The sequence below is a fragment of the Cibotium barometz genome, chromosome 22 (assembly GCF_041138505.1).
Source record: "Cibotium barometz isolate CiBa-2024 chromosome 22, ASM4113850v1, whole genome shotgun sequence".
NCBI classification, from domain to species: domain Eukaryota; kingdom Viridiplantae; phylum Streptophyta; class Polypodiopsida; order Cyatheales; family Cibotiaceae; genus Cibotium; species Cibotium barometz.
Window position 1 is genome coordinate 34,148,120 of NC_141067.1, and position 22,832 is coordinate 34,170,951.

Below are 22,832 nucleotides of genomic sequence, written 5' to 3' on the forward strand. Positions count from 1 at the left end.
TGAATGTTCTACAAAGGAGTTTTTTTTTGCCAGGATTAAAGAAAGATGTACTAAGGTATGTCACACAATGCTTAGCCTGTCAAAGAAACAAGGCTAAAAGGGTAAAATTACCAGGCGAATTCCACCCGCTAGATATTCCTCAGATGAAGTGGGAATGTATTACTATGTTTAACTCTAAAGAGAGCTAAAAATCACTAAAAATTGTATTCTATTGTATTTTTTGATGAAATGGGAAAGAAAACAAAGCCTAATACACTCTATGTGCAAGCCCTAGGAACATTAAAAACCAAATTAATGACAACAAAAACAACGATTTAAGCTACAAATTAAGCACCAAAACTATTCTTTACAAACAAAAAGGAGAGCTATTTCTCACAAAACCACACAAATCTCCATCAAAACCACATCTTTTTCATGGAAAACAACTAATCAAGACAATGAAAAATGGGTAATGTGTAGATTAGAGAAAAACGATAGAAAAAGCCAGGTGATGATTCCCCGACAATGGAGCCAAAAATGTTATGCCTCACCTAAACCCCCCTTGGAACAGATCCAACAAGAAGATTACCTGGTGAACCGCAACTGTCGTGAGGATATTTCCAATGGCCGAGCTCATAACCCTTGAGGTCTCCAAGCTCTACAATTCCTTGAGAAGTAATTCCACCATGCCTCCCGCGAGCGTTGTCACACAGCCGCATTGTTGCACTATGTGTACTCGTCTCTCCTCTCACCTCACTTCACTCACACACACTCACTAGCATGGATTAGAGAGAGATTAGCAAGAGCAAGAATCTATTGTACAATGGGAGAGTTCTTTATATTATGTGAGATATTCACTTATATACGTGGCCATAAGTGTTTACACTCACTTAAATTGTATGGCTAGCCGGGCACTTTAGGCTCATAAGAGGCCTAATTCTATTATAATGACCACTCTCATAATATATTCCATGAAGTACATCACTTGGGACTTCATCCCTAAATCAAGTCTCGATAAAGTTAGGAATATTCTCCCTAAAACTGCAATGGAGGTCTTGAATGGCTTGTACTCTTTGCCAAGCCCATTCAGACAGACACTCACCAAATCATCATCCTCCACACTGACCCAATGGATTCAACAATGCTCTTGATCTTTAAGGCATATTCATTGATGGACATGCTTTTCTTTTCCACAATATGCAACTCTTGCTTTAACTGCAACTTCCTTGCCTTTATGTTAGTCTGGAATATCTGAACCAGATTCTAGCATCGCTCCTCAGGCTTGCTTGTCATCTCTCTCTTTTCGTGCTCTCTCTCCCTCTCTCAGGCTTACCCACCCGCTTTCTCTCTTCATGCTCTCTCTCCCTCTCTTTCAGGCTCACAAACCCCCCCTCCTCCCTCTCTCTCTACACTCATCTCTCCCTCCCTCTTAGGCTCGCATCTGTCCCTACGTGTCCCTCTCTTATACATTATGCATGTCAGCCAAAATATTTGAGAAAGCCTCCCTTTGCTGTCGCTAGATAATTCGAGAGCTTGGGCCCTCGCATTGCCACATGTCAAAACATTTTCACATCATTCAACTATACTAAGGTTAAAAATCTTCAATTCGCCCTCTTTAATTAATTCATATAAAAAAAAACGTATGTGATCCAATATATATTATAGTATTATATTATTCGCTTGGGTTGTAGTTAAATGGGCTGCATATAGTATGTGCCAAAAAAGAGTATAATATGCACATTTATGAATAAATGCCTTTTGTGGCCTTTTAGCAGCGAGGTTTCTGTGGAGAAAGAGATGGAGAAGGCCGCGGACGCAGCACACTCTCACCACCAGCATGATGACCATGGCCACGGCCACGGCCACGGCCACAATCACCAGCATGATGACCATGGCCACGACGGCCATGATCATGATCATGATCATGATCACGAGCACCACCACCACCACCACCACGACCACGAGTATGCTCTCTCCTCTCTGCTTATATGTTGTGTGGTTTCTGCTTTCCTGTATGTTGTGGGCCGAGCAAAATGCCGAGCAGAATCCATACTACTAGCTGACTTGCAAAATTCCCCTTGCTTTTTGTCTCAGAGGCACAGACGCTGATGGCTACTGGACTGGTAAAGATGGAAAGCTCTACCATTCACATGATGGCTTAGCTCCCCACACTCATGAACCTTTAGATTCACCGGGGTACTTCACTAGAAGAGCCCAACGACTTGCCAACCGTGATTTTGTAGAGCGCGCTTTTACTGTTGGCATCGGTGGGCCAGTTGGAAGTGGGTAAGTTTTTTGAAGGCCTCTCCTGAGTTTTCAAGGCTTCCTTCTTTCTGTTTTTCTCATTTTCCTATTTAGGTTTTTGTGATAGCATTTTTCTGGCTTGGCTAAGGTTTAACCCAAGGTTAGGAAGGGAAATCTACCATTGTGCTGGCTTATAAGGTTTGAATTGGGATGCCAACTACTGCAGAAAAACAGCCCTCATGCTAGCGTTGTGCACGGCACTGCGGGATAAGTACAGCATTGCAGCTGTAAGGACTCTCATCTCTCACAAACTGCGTCTCCTTTTTGGCATGCCTTTGCAAAAGAAGGGGCTTAAGTTTTTTTTTTCTGAGGCTATTCTGTGTGTGTATATCACGTGAACACGCACACACATGCACATGCATTATGATGGGTTTAAGAGGTCCCCTTAGCAGTCTATCTCTTTCTCCACATAGCTTTCATTGTCAACCTTTGTACTAATATTTAAGTACTTTAGTGCATTGAGGCTGTGAGCATGTGATTGATGCCGGCACTCATAGTGATACTATACTAGTTGTAAGTCATATTCAAGTCAACAAGGTAATGAAAAAGCCTCTTTGCTCATACTGGGTATTTGCATGTGATAATGTAGAACATGAAAATGTACATGTTGATAATTTAAATCAAGATAGGTTGAATTTCTTGCATGCAAATAAAGATTTTTTGCAGGTGAGTTACCGCTTCAGAGGCCAAAGGATGACTGCACAGATCTTATTTGTGGCATGTCATGTGCAAGACATGCCATGGCTAATCCTAGGGCCAGATAAAGACCAGATTCAGGAGCTTCCACAATTATTGTTGGCAAGGAAGATACTGTGGTGGGACCAGGTGGCTGTCGGCCAGCAGAAAGAGAGGAATTTTTGGTATCGGCTGCAACAAAAGTATTGTGTGTCGAGGTGGTATTGTTGTCAGAGCCTCACGCTTAGCAAGGCTAAACACTGAATGAGTCTTAGATGAAGGTGCGTAGGTCCAAGGTACATGAAAGTGCATAGGTACGAGGCCCAAGGAAAGGAACACAAGACATGGAAGAAATTCCCAGGAGGTTGGTTGGTGTTGTTATACAAGACCCGAGGGAATGACAGTCTTGTGAGTTGGGTGCCCCTTGGGGTATACCAAGAAAGGCTTTTATGCAATGGTTCCAAGGGAGGATGATCCTCCAAGGGGTGGAGTAAGTGTGCCAGGCTCAATACTCTAGGAAAAGAAGACTAGAGAAGATGTTTAGGGACATGGTAGGAATGGAAAGGGGATAGGAGGAATAGATGCATAGATGCATAGATCTTCATTAGAGTTGGAGTGGATTTGGCGATTGGGCGGCGTTTTCAGTGAAAAGGTTGCCAGGAGGGGAAGGATGACAGGTTGGGACTCCAGGAATGGACAATGGGATGATAACAGTCATCCAAGAATAGAAGTTGGAATCCCGTCATTAAGTTTAGCAGAGGGGATATCATGTGCAAGACATGTGTTGGCTAATCCCTGAAAGGCAATAGATAAAGACCAATGTAGGAGCTTCTGGAGTTATTATTGGCAAGGAAGATACCGTGGTGGGACCAGGTTGCTGTCGGCCAGTAGATAGAGAGGAATTATTGGTGTTAGCTGTAGCAAAAGTATTGTGTTCATGGATCTGGCCGACAGCAAGTCAGTGAATCCACGTGTATTTCCAAAGCCATAAATAGCACGCGCCAAGCTCATTGTTGGGTATCTCTTATCTACTTGAGTGTTAGATCATAGACGAGTCATAGATCAGGATTTGATTTAGCACCTTTTGGGGGGTAGCAAGGGCTAGCCAAGATGTAGCCTTTTTGTACCATATGAATATGCGGAATACTTAGCTATCTCTCTCTCTTCTCTCTATCTTTTGTATGTGTTTTGCATCAAGCATGTTCTAGGATGGTGTTTAGGGCTGAAAGAAGACTCCTAGAGCTTCCGCATGTGACAATGGTAGCTCACCCACCCAATCAGCATAGGTTTCGAGTGAGTGCAAGTTAATGAGAAGAGATTATGGCGCAAGTTAATGAGCTTTTAAATAAGGAGTTGTTCTTGGTTCAAAAGAAGGATGGGTCATATGACCAGGATGTGTGTGGATTATAGGGCACTTAACAAGATCACCATCTATAATTGGTTTTCCATCCCGAGAGTCGATGACACCTTAGGAGGGTTCAACATGCTATAGTTATTGACCTTAAGATTGGGTCTCATTATATTCAAGTTACACCACACTATTTGAGTAAGATTGCTTACCATATCTCCTTTGGACTATATGAATATTTGGTTATGCCTTTTGGTCTTATGAATATACCGGGGCTACTTTTAACTGCATGAAGGTCCATATTTTTTTGCTATTATAGGAGGCTTACAAGCATCTTCTTTGATGATATGTTGGTGTTCTTTGATGATTATAGGAGGTCTAGAGGCATCTTCTTTGATGATATTGTTAGAAATCATAGGAGATCACACATGAAGCTATGGAGGCTGAAATATCATCATGATGGTGGAGTGTGTAGAAGAGAGAGAGGGAGAAGCTTGATCACAAGAGAGAGCTAAGTGGGCACAACACAAGAATGATTGTATTAGGAAAGCATAATAAAACCATCAAGTGCAACTCCCTTTTATAGGCACTAAGGTCTTATCTTTTGATTCTTACTAAAAGGTGGTTCACAACGCAAGGGAGCCTTCTAATGTGACATGTGAGGGATTGATCGTAGTAATCACAACCTTAGGCTAACTAAACTTCACTTAATGATGCTTAAGAGATAGACAAATAGTGTCAATGCAATGCAAAGCAGCTATATTAGATGAATGGGTTACAATGAGATCTAAATAGATCTATGATGCTGTCCTAGATGAAGATCCTTCTCGGAAGGAGAGGGATAGGTTGAATGCTGATGATGAGGACTGTTCCTTGCTCCAATGTTGAGGTCCACCCTTCGATGCCGGCTTCCCTCTATGTAGGAGGTAGGAATGATGAACTATGTGCTGAATATGCTAGCCAAACTGCTGATCTGCTTCTCCCTTGCTCCATGGATGAGAAACGCTGATGAGAGATGAGATCATGGATTGAATATGCTGCCTATGATGTCTGTATGCTGAGTGAACTACTGTCTCGTTGACTTCCCTTGTCTCTTGGGAAGGAAAACGCTGAAGAGAAGCTTGGATGCTTGGACTGAACTGATGCGCTTCTATATATATGTGTGAATGATGCTGGTCGGCCAGCTCCTAGATGCTCACGACCTGCCCATGAATGCCATAAATGCTCATAATACTTGTCGGCTGCCACCTACTTGCTGTCGGCTGCCACCATAAATGCCTATGAAGCCTAATGAAGTCTAATGTGTTGCTTTAGATGATGTACTCAGCCTGTACCGCGAGATACATGCTGAATACCATGCTTAAATGTTTGATAAAATGTTGGAAAATACCAGATAAATCTTGATAAATCCCGATTAATTCCTGAGTAATGTTTATGATGCCATGTCACTTGTACACCTTTCGGGTGTGCAGGCGACATTCCCCTCTGGTAAACTGTTGCTGGGTGCTATACATGGCAACCTTTCAACTCCTCTGGTAATCCTTCTCCACTGAAACCATTTCCCCCTTCTGACTTCTTCTGCCGGGGTTGAGGTTGATTGTAGGAGTTGAATCGTTTGAGCCAAAGACTTGTCTACTGCAGGAATTGAATGGCAAATGCTGCTAAAACTGCTTGGAAATACTTGAGTCACCCCTGACCTGTCTGTGGAATCCTTTCACACACCATCTCCGTCGTTCTTGAACCTCTGAACCTCTTGAGGCGATGTTGGAGCAAACTTCCGTCTTCTTATGTGGAAGAGGACCTCGTGCTGTTACCAGTCAAAGTCCAAAACTTCATTTACTCCTTTGATGATGGATGTCATTCTTCCCCAGAGAACTCATGGGCATAACATGTATGCCTTGCAGATGCAAGAGTAATTGCTAGGATGACTACTATGCAAGCCATGTGCAACCCTATATGCTGTGCAAGAATGTAGATGGATGGGTTACTAAGGGGAAATCCCTAAGGATGGCCTGCAAGAACTGGGTTTAACTGTGCGGAAGCGATTAACATGATGACTGACTGAATGAATGATGGAATGAAAAATGATCTAAGGTTGGTTACCTTGTAATGCTCTGATACCAATGTGACATGTGAGGGATTGATCGTAGTAATCACAACCTTAGGCTAACTAAACTTCACTTAATGATGCTTAAGATATAGACAAATAGTGTGAATGCAATGCAAAGCAGCTATATTAGATGAATGGGTTACAATGAGATCTAAATAGATCTATGATGCTGTCCTAGATGAAGATGCTTCTCGGGAGGAGAGGGATAGGCTGAATGCTGATGATGATGACTGATCCTTGCTCCAATGTTGAGGTCCACCCTTCGATGCCGGCTTCCCTCTATGTAGGAGGTAGGAATGATGAACTATGTGCTGAATATGCTAGCTAAACTGCTGATCTGCTTCTCCCTTGCTCCATGGATGAGAAACACTAATGAGAGATGAGATCATGGACTGAATATGCTGCCTATGAGGACTGTATGCTGAGTGAACTTCTGTCCTGTTGACTTCCCTTGTCTCCTGGGAAGGAAAACACTGAAGAGAAGCTTGGATGCTTGGACTGAACTGATGCGCTTCTATATATATGTGTGAATGATGCTGGTCGGCCAGCTCCTAGATGCTCATGACCTGCCCATGAATGCCATAAATGCTGATAATACTTGTCGGCTGCCACCATAAATGCCTATGAAGCCTAATGAAGTCTAATGTGCTGCTTTAAATGATGTACTCAGCCTATATTGCGAGATACATGCTGAATACCATGCTTAAATGTTTGATAAAATGCTGGAAAATACTAGATAAATCTTGATAAATCCCTATTAATTCCTGATTAATGTTTATGATGCCATGTCACTTGTACACCTTTCGGGTGTGCACGTGACATCTAAAGTTTGAAATCACCGGAATGGGACAAGATGTTCCATGTATTCGTAGATGCATCGGACACAGCAATTGGAAGTGTGCTGATGCAATAGATAGAAGAAGGGTGGTACATGCCTATTTATTATGCTAGTCGGATACTGTCAAATACTGAGAAAAGTTACAGCACCACTGAAAGGGAAGCCCGGGGACTGATTTACTCAGTCAATAAATTTTGTCATTATCTGCTGGATAATCACTTTGTGTTTCGTGTAGATCATCAAGTCCTACTGTAGTTGGTGAATAAGCCAGATCTGACCGAGAAGTTGGCAAGGTGGATGCTTCTATTGTAAGAGTTTCAGTTTACCATCGTGCACACTTCCGGCAATCAAAATGCAGTAGCAGATTTCCTTAGCAGAATTGACACGAGAGAGTAGCATATAGGGATGGCTGATTAGTTTCCAAATGCAAACCCGTTTGCTATTCAGTCTGTATCCATGCAAAGAAATTGGTACTTTGACATGCTGCAGTTCCTCATAGAAGGGACATCACCCGCTAACATGAGTAAAGATGAGCGGAAGAAATTGGCTCTCTTAAGCAGGTATTACCTTGAGATTGCAGGAGCTTTGTACAAAAAAGGCATAAACCAAGTTGTGTGCAGATGTGTGCCAGACCATGAACAAACAGTCGTGCTGACAGAAGCACATCAAGGAGTGTTAGGTGAGCACTACTCTGGAGAAACAACAGGCATGAAAGTCTTGCAAGCAGGCTTATGGTGGCCCATGGTACTTAAAGGTGCATGGGATCATGTCAGGCAATGTGATGTGTGTCAACGGATGGGAGAGCCATCAGCTGCTGCTGATCGGATGCCTCATCGGCCAATCCTACCTCTTTAACCCTTTTAGAAGTGGGGAATGGATTTTGTAGGACCATTCAAACCTTTAGCAAGGAGGGCTAGTAACAAATGCATCCTCGTGGCAACTGACTACTGCACTAAATGGGTGTGAGCAACAGGAAAAACTGGAGCAGTTGATAAGAGGCAATCAAGAAAAAACTGATAGAACTACACATAGAGATTTAGTTGAAGGGACACTGTCACCAATTGGCCGACCATTTGGTCCATCTCCAGATTTGTGTCTCGTTCACTTGAGGCCAGGTCGGTGTCTCATGTGAAGGGGCCAGTATTTTTGCATAACATGGACGGGAGCCAGACCGGTGCCACCCGTGTGTTAGCAGGATGGTGTCGTATGGACGGGAGCCAGACTGGTGCCACCCGTGTATGACCTGGACTGCGTTCTATCTATGGGATTGTCACGCCATGGAAGAGCCAGTATTTGTGCCGTGTCTTGCCTATGGGACTGTCACTCTATAGGGAGGCTCGTGCCTGGATCTGTGTCTCACCTATGGGACTGTCACTCCATAGGAAGACCGGGATTTATGTTTTCTATCGTGCCATCATTGTGCCCGATAGATGTTTAGTACTTGTTCCATGAACGGGAGATATGTCCATGATACTATTTGCACATGCATTCATGTTTTGCATGTTTGGAACTGTTTTCGCATGACTTGTATTCTTGTGTTTGCCTGTTTGACGTGCCACTTACTGAGCGGGGACGCCTGCCAGTGAGTCGTGAAGTTTACTCTGTCTTCTGACGAGTTTTGTTGCGTGTGAACAGGTGGCAAGTGTATTGCACTTGTTTATTTTATAGCATTCTTTTTAACCTTTGTTTTTATAAAGTCATAGGTTCACACTCATTAATGAGTGGACACCCTCCCCAAATCTTACTTGATGTCCTTGGTAGGGTGGGCACCCATTTTTGGCACCCACGTTTTAATTATGAAGGGTAAAGGGAACCTTTTATGTGTGGGGGTGGGTGGATGGCCACCTACCCACCCCCCACCTTGGAACTGGCCGGAACTGGCCGCCTCCATGCAATCTAGGGGGGCCGGAACTGGCCGGAACTGGCCGCCTCCATGCAAGCTAGGGGGGCCGGAACTGGCCGCCTCCATGCAAGCTAAGGGGGCCGGCCAGCTGTTGGACGTGTGCTCTCTCTCCAACACCTACAAAGGAGCGACCATCTCACCAGCTTGGGGACGACTGTGGAGGCGACCATCCTATCATCCTCCTCTCCACTCTGCAGGCGGCTACAGGCGGCTGCGCTCCTCCCCTTGCAGGCGGCTGCGCTTCTCTCCTTGCAGGCGGCTGCTCTCTCTCTCTCCGCAGGCGGTTGCTCTCTCTGAATGCGGCTACGCCACTCCACAGGCAGCTGCGGCCAGGCTTCTTCTGCCCTCCTTAGGCGGCTGCGCCTTCCTTAGGCCGTTGCGCACCCCTTGCAGGTGGCTGTGCTCCTCCCCTTGCAGGCGGCTGCGCCCTCCTCCTCAGACGGCTGCGCTCTCCTCTACAAGTGGCTCTACAGGCGGCTGTGCCCTCTTCCACAGCCGGCTGCGCTCCTAGACCTCCACAGGTGGCTGCGTCCTCCTCCTCGGACGGCTGCGCTCTCCTCTACAAGTGGCTCTACAGGCGGCTGTGCCCTCTTCCACAGCCGGCTGCGCTCCTAGACCTCCACAGGTGGCTGCGTCCAAGCCTCCTCTCCATTCAGCAAGCGGTTGCACTCAGACCTCCAGGCGGCTGCGTACTCTTCCTTCTTGCCAGTAGGCTGCTGCGCCCTGGTGTCCAACTCTAGCAGTTGCACTCAGATGACTCGGGTATTTGTCTTCCACTAGCGAGCTACAAGTAAGTGGATTGAGATTTAAGTAAAGGACTTTGATGTAAATCTGATAAGGGATACTCTCTACTGCTAACACCCGTTCGGTGCCGGGTAGTCCAAGCTTCTGGAGAACCACGGTCCATGGGTGCCGAGATCGAGAGAGCCAGGCGTTAGTGCGGGAGCGCTTGTTTGTGCGTGGTCCTGGAACACCAGTGGGGCGCTCTCCGCAGATTCCAGTGAAGGCACAGGACGGTAGAGACTAGACTACTCAAGTGGGTTGCTCTCCTTCGAACGTCTACTTCGAGTCTCTTGTTCGGTAACTGCATTCATCTCAGTTGTACATGAACATCATCTGGTTCATTGAACCCATGGAGCATTGTATCTTTTAAATATTTCCAATAATATATCATATATTGAGGGAGGGGGGTCGGCCCGTTCCGGCCCCAGTGCTGGTGTCCATTGATCAACATTTCATTTCATTTCAATTTTCAGTTGTTATTAAGTTGTCCATTCAAATTGTGATATTTAAGTTGTGCTATTATGCGTGTGGGTGTCCAATGGAGTCTATTCCCACTTGACGGGATCGGTTTCATTGGTATCAGAGCACGGTTATTTCCCTCTTCTTAGTGGGGAAACAAACCTGTGTATTGGACACCCCGCTTCTAGCACACTTAACACAATGGACAGCCAAGGCAACCCTTTGGAAGTGCCTAATTCGAGGGGCCCATCAAGTGCCTCGCGTGGTTCTGATGCTTTACAGGGAAGGCACAAGTCCCTTGAGAGGGTAAATGATAGTGATTCAAGGGGACAACTGTCTTGAGGAAAGACAGTCATGCAAGAAGAGAGCCTGATGCAATGAGGGCTGAACTGGAGCATATGAGAAAGCTTTTGCAGGCACAAGAGCAAGAGCTGAAATTTTTGCATGAACATTGAAGATCCCCATGTGCAAAGTGCCATTGAAGCAAGGAAAGCCGATGCAATGATAGACGTGACTTTTGAATCCATGGCACGTGAAGTGGGCGAGAAGCCAAGGGAGTAAGAACTTTCCTACCTCCTCCGCAAAGGTGACATCAAAGAGGGGGAAGATGGAGAGCTGAAATTCAGAAATCCACCTCGCCTGAAGCATGGAGATTCCGCATCTCAAAGGTTGAGGTCATTTATGCAAAGGGAAGAGGTGACAGTCACCTCTCGTCATGCATCTTCTCCACAAGGCACAAAGGCTGACAGGTATATGTATGCTAGTGCTCATGGAGGGCATGATGGTCACATGCATTCAAGACATGTATCCCATGGAAGGGGTGACAGGTCAGCCACTAGAAGAGCTTTGCCTACTGAGTTGTCTCATGGAGAGACATTGCCTGATGTAGGAAGGTCACATGCATCTGATTCTCAGGTTCGTGGAGCACATGCCACCGTGCTTCATGAAACTTCCATGATGCGAGTTTTGTTGCGTGTGAACAGGTGGTAAGTGTATTGCACTTGTTTATTTTATAGCATTCTTTTTAACCTTTGTTTTTATAAGGTTGCAGGTTCACACTCATTAATGAGTGGACACCCTCTCCAAATCTTACTTGATGTCCTTGGTAGGGTGGGCACCCATGTTTTAATTATGAAGGGTAAAGGGAACCTTTTATGTGTGGGGGTGGGTGCATGGCCACCTACCCACCCCCCACCTTGGAACTGGCCGCCTCCATGCAAGCTAGGGGGCCGGCCAGCTGTTGGACGTGTGCTCTCTCTCCAACACCTACAAAGGAGCGACCATCTCACCAGCTTGGGGACGACTGTGGAGGCGACCATCCTATCCTCCTCTCCACTCTGCAGGCGGCTACTACAGGCGGCTGCGCTCCTCCCCTTGCAGGCGGCTGCGCTTCTCTCCACAGGTTGCTCTCTCTTCTCTCCACAGGCGGTTGCGCTCCTCCCCTTGCAGGTGGTTGCGCTTCTCTCCACAGGTGGCTGCTCTCTCTCTCTCCACAAGCGGCTGCTCTCTCTCTACACAGGCGGCTGCTCACTCTGCAGGCGGCTGCGCCACTCCACAGGCGGCTGCGCCACTCCACAGGCGGCTGCGGCCAGGCTTCTTTTGCCCTCCTCAGGCGGCTGCACCTTCCTCAGGCCGCTGCGCACCCCTTGTTGGTGGCGGCGGTGCCCTCCTCCTCAGACGGCTGCGCTCTCCTCTACAAGTGGCTCTACAGGCGGCTGCGTCCTCAGACCTCCACAGGTGGCTGCGCCCAAGCCTCCTCTCCATTCAGCAAGCGGCTGCACTCAGACCTCCAGGCGGCTGCGTACTCTTCCTTCTTGCCAGTAGGCTGCTGCGCCCTGGTGTCCAACTCTAGCAGCTGCACTTAGACGCCTCGGGTATTTGTCTTTCACTGGCGAGCTACAAGTAAGTGGATTGAGATTTAAGTAAAGGACTTTGATGTAAATATGATAAGGGATACTCTCTACTGCTAACACCCGTTCGGTGCCGGGTAGTCCAAGCTTCTGGAGAACCACGGTCCATGGGTGCCGAGATCGGGAGAGCCAGGCGTTAGTACGGGAGCGCTTGTTTGTGCATGGTCCTGGAACACCAGTGGGGCGCTCTCCGCGGATTCCAGTGAAGGCACAGGACCGTAGAGACTAGACTACTCAAGTGGGTTGCTCTCCTTCGAACGTCTACTTCGAGTCTCTTGTTTGGTAACTATATTCATCTCAGTTTTACATGGACATCATCTGGTTCATTGAACCCATGGAGCATTGTATCTTTTAAATACTCCCAATAATATATCATATATATTGAGGGGGGGGGGGGTTTCAGCCCGTTCCGGCCCCAGTGCTGGTGTCCATTGATCAACATTTCATTTCATTTCAATTTTCAGTTGTTATTAAGTTGTCCATTCAAATTGTGATATTTAAGTTGTGCTATTACGCGTGTGGGTGTCCAACGGAGTCTATTCCCACTTGACGGATCGGTTTTAGACACAAGGTTGGCCAAAGTAAATCAAACAGAATTGGAGCTACAACGTGTCCGAACACAACTCATGTAAGTGCAAAGCAAACAACGGAAGCTGAATGAAGAGCTGCTGATAGTCAAGAAATAGTTGAGATCAACTCTGCCACCTGCCATAACCAATCAAGTAAACATTCTCTGTCGCAGTTGGTCAATCTTCAGGAGGCAAATCAGAGACAACAGGCAGAGCACAAAATCTGGAGTATGCTGCCTACTCGCTCTCTAAGTTTAAACAACAATATGATGATGAAGAATGGGACCTACCTATAAACCCTTACAAGCATAATGAATTTCTCAGCAAATATAATCAAGAGGAAAGGTCCACATCCCAGACCGCAGGGTCTTCATCACAACAGATCCCAAATGATGGTGCGCAGCTGCTAGAGGGCAAGATGAAGCGGAACCAGATATCTATGATGAAGACAGAGAGGCCTTGCAGCAGCTGGAATCCAACCCGCAAATACAGATATCTACTAAACTATTCTTCATTCTTTAAATTACCAAGCTGTACTTGCTGATGCAGATAGAGTTTTTGATATGATTCAACCCCATTATAATAGGGGAGGCTTAGTATGTAATTCCTAGGAAGCCTACAGGCACTGGCGGAAGAATAAAGGGTCATCCCAGTCCAACCACCATAGGCCACCCCCACCCATCCATCAAACATTCCGATCAACCTCTGAGGTAGTTGTTGGGGCAGAGCCACTGGGCATGCCAGGTGTTGAACATCTGACGGAAGCCGCAGACTGGTGGGACCTGAGGAACTGGTCGGAGAACATATGCTGACAATAAAAAGGTAGTACACCGGTAGCCGTGCACAGATGGCAGCGCACATGCGCGCTTATTGTAATCATATGTACACTCTATTGTAAGAGTTTGAGTTAGTCTATAGCAAAATAGCATTGTACAAGTTTAAGGAGCACAATAATACAGAGTGCTTGAGCATTATTCATTGTGTATTGTCTGAGTGAGTGAGAGAGAGAGTGAACTTCTGTGTTTTCTGTGTGCATTCACTGATCAAACTGAGGGCTTGTGAGTTCTGAACCCATTGGGCTTAGGCATTGACAGATTTGCTTCTAACAAGTGGTGACTGTCTTGCCCATCGGATTGACCACCGATAGTTCTGAGGGTTCTCCAATACTTATTTGGTACCTTGGACTATGGTCTCTCTTTGACTTCAGCCCCTGCATCAGCTAAACGCAACAGTTTCAGGATTCAGCCAGCATTCAGCCTTGCGTTTTCTGTATCCATACAGTTTTCAGCATTCATCCATTCATTGTTTTGCTCCAGCCACTTGGTGAAGGTAAAACAGAGCATTCATATTCATTTACAGCATTCATACTCAGTCGGGTCATTGTGCCTGGTAGAGCACAGTATGTTATTCTGAGGATGCACGATGAGCTCTTTGGCGTGCTCAATGTCTATGCGCCCAACCATGCTAGTGCCAGAGCAGAGTTCTGGACCCTTGTTACAGATGCATTGCCCGAGGCCGCACATTGGTGTCGGGGGTGACTTCAACATGCTTGAGGACCTGGCCAATAGGGTGGGAGGCAGTCATGTTACAGTGCACGGCACGGAGCTTGCAGCTTGGGAGTGATTTTGCATGACACTGTGGATCACTGATGCATGGCAGCATGAGGCTTTCTCCCGCTCTCAGGACAGTCTTAGTTTTTCTCGGTCGGATCGCCAACAGGGAGAGACTAATCTATCACGGATTGATCGCTTTTATGTGGGCTACAGGTTCAGGGAGCGTGGCGGCTCCGTTGGCATTCTCGCTGGCCCTCTTTTTCAGACCATGTGCCAGTTATTTTGACTCTTGAGGAGAGGGCACGGGAGACCAGCTTGCAGTTGAGGATCCCAGAGAGGATTCCCGGTCTTTCTGAGGACATTGAGAGGATTTGGCATGATAGCCAGAGCTCTGACCTGGATGCAGCAGGCCAGTGTGCCCAGGGACTCATCGAGCTTAGCTCTTTTTTGCACGCTGTAGCCTTGACACGGCTGGGAGAGACACGAGAGCGGGAGCGTCGCTTGAGACGTAGCCTTGCTTCGCTCCAGCGCCTTCACGAGTAGCAGTCTACATGTGAGTGGGTGGCGTCCCAGCTGAGCCAGGCACGCCAGGAGGTTAGAGAGGTAGAGGAGCAGAGACATGAGTTCTATGATCGCCAGGCCTCTCAGTGGACGCAGCTTGGTGATAGAGTGACTGGGGAGTTCTTTGAGATTATCGGACCCTGCCATGCTCGAGCAGGAGTATGCCAACTCAAGAGGCAGGACGGATCGTTAGCCACTGAGCCCGGGGAGATCAGAGCCATTGCCACTGAGTTCTATAGAGACCTGCTTTCAGCGGAGCTAGCCACGGAGGCAAGTGATGCTTGCAAAGAGACTGTGTGGGCCCATGTGCAGAGGAGTGTCACAGATCGTATGCGCACAGTTCTGGGTCACAGATCGTATGTGCAGAGGAGCGTCACAGATCGTATGCGCACAGTTCTGGGTGAGCCTCTTTCAGAGGATGAGCTTGTTGAGGCTTTGAGGGTCCTTCCGCGCCATAGTTGCTCTGGGTAGGACGGATTAACGCCTGCCTTTTTTATGCGCTATTGGGACCTTCTGGGGCCAGGCCTCCGCAGGGGCTTTCAGTATGTTTTGGACACTGGGGTGATGCCGCAGAGCTTTTCAGAGGGCTTGATCTTTCTTATCCCCAAGGGGGAGGGAGTGTCAGATTATATTCGGCATTGGAGACCTATTACGATCCTCAATACTGTCTACAAGGTCCTGGCAAACGCCTTGAGTTTGAGGATCCAGTCCTTCCTTGGATTCATGCTACCCAGACAGGATTCGTCAAGGAGCGCAGTATCCTTGACAACATTTTCACCTTTTGGGAGGCGACGGCCCGAGCTAGATTTCTCGGTGAGAACCTGGTCGTGATGCTTCTCGATTTTGAGAAGGCATACGATAGAGTCGATTGGGGCTTCTTAGAGGACACTATGCTTCGCCTGGGTTTTGAGCCAGTCTGGATTCGAGGAGTGGCGGCTCTATATTCCACAGCTCGTAGCCAGGTGCTGATGGCAGGAGGATGGGGGCCGAGTTTTGAGTTGACCAGATCAGTCCGTCAGGGGTGCCCTCTCGCCCTGTTTCTTTTTCTCTTCTTTGCTGAGGCTATGAGCATGTATCTGACGGCAGAGGAGGTTGGTTTGAGAGGACTCTAGCTCCGGGGTGAGGACCTACTCGATTCTGAGTTTGCTGATGACACGGGATTGTTTTTGCATGGCCAGGAGGCCAATCTTCAGAGGGCAGAGCAGTCGCTACAGGTTTTTGGTGCAGCTTCGGGAGCATTGATCAATTGGTGCAAGACAGTGGCCTTTTGGATGAGTAGCGCTCCCACTCCGGCATGGAGCCCAGACCCGGGTTTTAGATGGATTTCTCCTGGCACAGCAGTGCGGTATTTGGGATGCCAGATTGGACTTGATTTGTCACCTGAGCAGCAGATCGCCTCGCTTTTTCTGAGCATTCGGAAGAAGCTTTTGTATTGGAGTACAGCTCGGCTATCCTTGGCTAGGAGGGTGGTGGTGACAAATCAGGTGCTTTTAGCGACCATGTGGTACATCACGTCTTGCTGGATCTTCTCGAGCTCTTGCATCAGCCAGGTACAGAGGCTGATTAGGAACTTTCTTTGGTCTGGGTGGGATGGTCAGCCAGCCCGGGCTAAGGTTGCTTGGACAGTTATTACTCTTTCGCTGGCCGAGGGGGGCTTGGGCATTATAGATCCAGTTGATCAGAGCAGAGCCTTACTTGGGAAGCTTATTGTTCGGGGGCTGCTTCCACGCGCTGAGCCTTGGAAGGAGCTTCTTTTTCAGCGACTGCAGGCTAGGGCTCCCCTAGCAGGGGGCACTTGGGCACTTGAGATACGATGGATCTTCATAGAGATGAGGAGGACAGGCCTCAGTAGAGGATGGGAGGATAGATTTGCCTTGAGCATTCTGCGAGCTTGGGAGCTGCTGAGACCGGGGATTTCTCAGAGACCTCCTACTTGTGATGAGGAGCGGGCCAGACAGCCGCTCATTTGGAGCCCCGCGGTACGCATAGAGCAGGGTCATATGCTGGGTTCTCGGCCTCGTCTAGCCTGAGGACCATTGGCGGTGTCAGGCGTTTTTCTGAAAGGTGTTTCGGGCTTGTGTACATATGGATGCGTGGCATGTGTGAAAGGTTTGGCTTTGAATGTGTTGGCAGGTGTACAGGGTGGACGGTTCTGCTGTGAGCATGTACAGGCTTGTGTGGAGTAAGGTCCGCTGGAGGTGGTTTCAACTGTTCGGTCGCTTGGTTGTGTGCGCGTCCAAGAATGAGTGGGCACTGGAAGGTTATGTTGGAAGATGTGGAAGCATGAGGGCTATAAAATATTGAAGAGGCCAGTGTTGCCTTGGACATGGTGTGAAAGCATTGAGGGTGGCCATCCATTAGGAGAGGAGCAAAATAAAAAATAATAATAATATTGATGTGGCCAACTAAAGCAATAGCCACGTAGAGGATAACCGTGCTGCCAGCGCAGACGTTCGGGAAGGTGGTCGCAGAGAAAGTCGGGGGCTAGCTGGTGAAGAGCAACCGCGGAGAGAGAACAAGGCGGCCACAGAGGATCGCAGTGAAGAAGAAGGGCTGGAAGGCCACCTTTGTGTGCGGAAGAAGTGCCAATACTGTTATCACAGGTTGGTGCCACAGAAGTGACGGGCTGGTGTGAGCGATGTTAGCTGGTGGGGCGACTGGAGACGTCGACGCCAGGCTTGGCTGGAGCGGATAGCGCTGCTGCAGGTGAGAGCAAAAGGTCCGTCAGGGGTTAGTGCACAGGCTGGTGAGACTCTATTGGCCTTGCCGACGGGCTGGCGACTGTGGAGGGCCGACGTGTGAGTGGGTGCTGATAGCAAGAGAGAGCTGCTGCTGGCGGCTCTTGAAGTGGTGGTGAGCGTGGAGACGCAAAGTGGGCGTGAAGGCGCAAGGGTGATGTGCAGCTATTGGTGTTAAAGGTACTGCAGGCGTGCAGAGAAGACCACTAGAGGAGCGTGGAGCACAGCCGTGTGTGGGAGAGGAGAGCATGGGTGAGTGCCTTTGAGGTGTTGGCACAACAGAGGAAGAGCTGGATGTGCAGTTGCAGGTGCAGCTGGATGCAAGACAAAGGAAGGTGACAGGCTGGTAAAGCGTTGGCTGGTGTGGGCCGCGTAGGTGAAGCCGACAGTGGACAGCGTGAGCGGGTGTCGAGTGAAGCAGAGAAAAAGATAGGTGTTGCTGCTTGGTGGTGGGGCTGATAGCATTGCAGAGGAAGTGGTTGGCAGAGGATCAGCAGAGACAGAGAGAGAGAGAGAGAGAGATGATGGTGTAGTTGTTGCTGGCGACACACACAGAAGTGATGGGCTGCAGAGAGTTGAGGGTTAGCTGGTGGGGCGCCTTCTGAAGAGTGAGTGGCCGGGTTCTTTCTGGTGTGATTGGCACAGCATGCAGGCGAGAGGTTCGCGGTGTATCCTCAGCAATGACAGGCCTGAGTGTTTGTAATGGTTGTGTGAGTAAGGCTTCTGTGTCGGGAGAAGCTTGTATGATGTGTTTTCTGGGAATATAATTGCTTGGTGTTTGCCTTGGTCTATGGTGTCCCTGTTTTGTGCTGTCTGTCTGGCGTGGGTTGGGTGGTGAACTGTGAGAGTGTGTTCCAGCCGGTGGCTAGTGGTGCCTCCGTTGTGTTCGTATTTTCCAAGTTTGGGAGGTGAAGGGCTATAGAGGCAGTGTTCTTTTCTTCTTTTTTTCACCTCACATTCTTCTGGTGCCTCCATAGAGGAGAGCTTTGGTGTTGTTCTTTGCCTAGAAGGGTGTATGTCTCACTGAGGAGAGCTCAAGGATTGTTTGCAGGTTTTCATGATGTGGTCTTATCCAGAATTTCATGGCAGGAAGGGTGAAGATGTGTGTGACTTTTTGGAGCAGATGGAGTTGGCATGCATTAGCAATCATGTAACAGATGAAGAGCAGGTTTTGAGGTTGATAAAGATTTTCTTGAAGGGAGATGCCCGAAGCTGGCTTAAGAATTTTGAAGTACAGGATGCGGCATGTGAGATACATGGTGTTTTGACCTTAGACAGGTTGAAAGAAGGCATTTTGGAGCGTTTTCAGCAAGTGGAGGATTCTAGTGTGCTTTGGCAGGAGTTGAGCATCTTGAAGCAGGTCCATGGGCAATCACTGGATGATTTTGTGAAGGTATTTACATGTTTGTGGGGTAAGTGGTGTATGACATTGAAGCAGGGAGTTCCTCCTATGTTTCTGAAGAAGAGCTTGTTTATTGATGGTTTGCTACTCCATTTGAGGGTCAGGGTTGAGTTGAAGAGTCCCAAGTCATTTGATGATGCAGTTAGGGTTGCTAGGGAAAAGGAAGGCAAGATTTTGAAGCAGATGGAGATGGGTATTTATCCGTATGAAGGTGTTGTGTCTGCAAGGAATATGCATGTAAATTTGGTTGAGGTGGATAAGAGTCCTATGCAAAGTTTGATTAAACAGGAGCCTCAAAGGCCGATACAGGTGCAAAGGGGGATGTTTTATGTGCCTTTTGATTTTTTTCAAAAGTTTTTAAAGCAGGTGAAGGTGGATGAAAAGCAGGTGAAGGAGCAAAGTGAAGATAAGAAGTTGCCAGTGGATTCTTCTTTGGATTTGGACGTCATAGCTGTTCATGACAGTGATTTAGAAGGCCCTATTGAAGAGCATTCGGATCTGGATGACATGCATGTACAGGGAAGCAAAGAGGATGATGCCTTGGGATTGGCTGATGATAAGAAGGAAGAGGAGTTGGATACAGAAAGGGAGGAGGATGGGGTAGAGACTTTTGATGAAGTGAAGATGGTTTGCAATGCGGATGTGGAGAGCATGGAGGAAGATCCTATCATTATGGATTTTCTTGGACAGCTTGATGGTGGTCTGGTACCTGTGATGAATGGTATGGATGTTTTTCCATTTGATGCATTATGTGCTGGGGAGTCTTTGGATGATGATACCAGGGGGGTTGGCAACACTCAGGAAGGTATGTATGTAGATTTGGCTGATGAAGAGCGTTGTGAGGTGAGTATTGTGCTTGAGGATGATATATGGGAAGTTGCTAGCCTTGATGAACAGGAGCCAGAGGTGGAGATGGATGCAGACATGGTTGAGAGGTTTTGAAGACGAGGAGGTTTGTTATGGGTGAAGTGGACGTGGATGATTTTCTGATGCATGTGGTTGATGTTTGGTATGCAGTGATACAGCCATTGGTTTTAACAGATACTGGGGAATGGGATGGTGAGTTGCTGTTTCCTTTTGATCCTGGTGGATAGCTATTGGACTTTATGCTTTTGCTGTTGAGCATGAATGCTCTAGCAGATGGGGGGGTTGGCAAAGTATGTCGGGCGTTTTTCTGAAAGGTGTTTCGGGCTTGTGTACATATGGATGCGTGGCATGTGTGAAAGGTTTGGCTTTGAATGTGTTGGCAGGTGTACAGGGTGGATGGTTTTGATTTGGGCTTATACAGGCCTGTTCGGAGTGAGGTCAGCTGGAGGTGGTTTCAACTGTTCGGTCGCTTGGTTGTGTGCGCGTCTTATAAAAAAGTATGTTAGGCGTTTTTCTTAAAGATATTTTGGGCTTGTGTACATACGTGTGCATGGCAGGTGTGAAGAGTTTGGCCATGGAATGTGTTGGCAGATGTACAAAGAGAACGGTTTGGCTTTGGGCTTGTTGCAGGCCTGTCCGGAATGTGGTTGGCTGAAGATGGTTTCAGCTCCTTAGTCACTCGATTGTGTGTGCGTCCAAGAGATAATTGGGCACTGAAGGTTGCAATTTGAGAAGTATGTGGAGACATGAGCAATTAAAGTTGAAAGAGAAGCAAGGTAGCCTTGAGAATTGGTGTGAGAAGAAATATAATTGGTGGCCATCTTTTAAAAAATAAAAAAAATGATATTGACGTGGCTAATTTGAGAATCGCCACATGGCTGTTTACGTAGCCGCCAGCGAAGGGCCTCTAGAAGTTGGCCGGCACGTGAAGAGACAGCGTGAGCGGGTGATGCGCAGCTGCAAACAGATAAAGGTGAAGTCGCCTTGTGATATTAGTGGGGGGCTCTGATCGAATTGCAGAGAAGAAGGCGAAGGGGAGCGCCATGCTGCAACTAGAGTTTGAGGGCCTCTAGAAGCGAAGAGACAGCGTGAGCGGGTGATGCGCAGCTGCAAACAGATAAAGGTGAAGTCGCCTTGTGATATTAGTGGGGGGCTCTGATCGAATTGCAGAGAAGAAGGCGGAGGGGAGCACCATGCTGCAACCAGAGTTTGGGGGCCTCCCGTGTGAAGAGTAGCGGAGCCTGGAGCGGACAGAGTCGACGCCTTCTGTGAGGAGGCCGCCTTGTGACGACTGGGTGATGTGGAGCGCAGCTGAGGAGCGCTGAAAGTAGCATTGCAAAGGGTGGTCAGGTGAGGCTGGCCGTGTGGGAGCTAGTGGAAGCACTGGCGGGCATCAAAGAGCGAAGGGTGGCCGTTTGGGGTACAAGAGCGGTGGGGACCAGTGGAGCGCAGCCGTGTGTGAGCGTGGAGAGCAAACAAAGGCTGAAGGTAGTCACCTTGGGCTGGCGTTGCCGCCTAGTTTGAAAGGAAGGGTAATCGTGGCAGATCTGCAGGTGAGAAGGTTGCCGCCTGGAAGAGAGAGGTGTTTAAGCGAAGAGAGCCAGGGTGGTGGCCGCCTTGTAAAAGGAGGGAGAGGCTTCTTCGAAGGTCGGCGCAGAGCTACTGGGAGGCCTTGGAGGTGATGATAAAGAGCTGGATGTGCAGTTGCGGGTGCAGCTGGATGCAAGACAAAGGAAGGTGACAGGCCGGCAAACGAGGGCTGGTGTGGGCCGCTAGGTGAAGCCGGAAGTGGGAGCACAGGTAGGTGCTGGAGACAGGACAGTGTGGCTGCTTAGCTGGTGGGGCCGGTAGCATTGCAGAGGAAGGGTTTGAAGTGAGGCTGGCAGAGGATCAGCACAGAGAGAGAGAGAGAGAGAGAAAGAAAGAAAGAAAGAAAGAAAGATTTTATTAACGTCTTCCAAAAGACCGAACTCGGCCTATGAGACAAATCGGAGTACCTATATGGGGTATCCTCTGTCATCCCAACAAAATGAAAAAGTACTGAACAAAAAAAGCTGAATCTGGGTGTGCAAGGGATGGAGCTCTACTACTAGGAGAATGCAAAGCTATATGCATGTAGTATACAATCATGATATGCAACCTAGCTAGCTCCATCCTGTACCATACTGGGGATATAAAATGGTATACATCAGTGAAGGGGGTGTCCACAGCTCCCTGAAGAACATGCCTGGGTGTGCTCTGAAGCGAGCCAGTCGCTCCGCACCCTCTCTGTGAAAGTGAGCTCTGATCTCTGTCATCTCTCTCTGGTATAGGCGTGGTGTCCGAAAGCCAGGTGTCCTCTGTCTCCTGCGGGCTCTAAGTGTCTCTGCTCTCTGGAGAGTAATTTCCTGCTGTATAGGGGCCAGGAGGGGGATGGATCTCTGAAAAAATGTAGTAATCTGTGTCTGTCGCCCCCCCTCTGGAGCTGTCTGAGCCTGTAATAATGTCTCTCTGTGGCGCTGTATGTCTAGAATAAATCTCCCGAGTATGCGCTGGTCTGCTGCCTCAAAGATCTGGCGTAGGGAATGTGGCTCTCTGAATAAAATGGGATATCTCTCTCTGATGGCTGTATATGCTCTGCATCTGCATACATAATGCTCCTCACTCTCCACCTCCTCTCTGCACAATCTGCATACCCTCTCCTCTCGGGGGATCCGTGCTACTCTGCCAGTCTCAATCTCCAATCGGTGTGATGAAACTCTGAGCTGACCAATAGCCACTCGGGAGCCGTGTGGTAAAAAGCCCTCCATGTATCTAGGCCTCTCTATAAATCCATCATCAGTGATACTCATGA

At 48.1% G+C, this 22,832-nt stretch overlaps 1 protein-coding gene across 1 annotated transcript in view; it reads left to right on the top strand.

Annotated features, from left to right (window-relative positions):
* Positions 1–1,726: 1,726 nt before the first annotated feature.
* Positions 1,727–22,832, top strand: part of LOC147626567 (urease accessory protein G-like) — a 41,905-nt gene continuing 20,799 nt past the window's right edge. Inside the window, exons 1-3 of the mRNA XM_086816623.1 lie at positions 1,727–1,943; positions 2,074–2,265; positions 2,450–2,510. Of these exons, the coding sequence (XP_086672749.1) occupies positions 1,777–1,943; positions 2,074–2,265; positions 2,450–2,510 (420 nt within the window). The 5' untranslated portion in view covers positions 1,727–1,776. The remainder of the gene's footprint in view (positions 1,944–2,073; positions 2,266–2,449; positions 2,511–22,832) is intronic.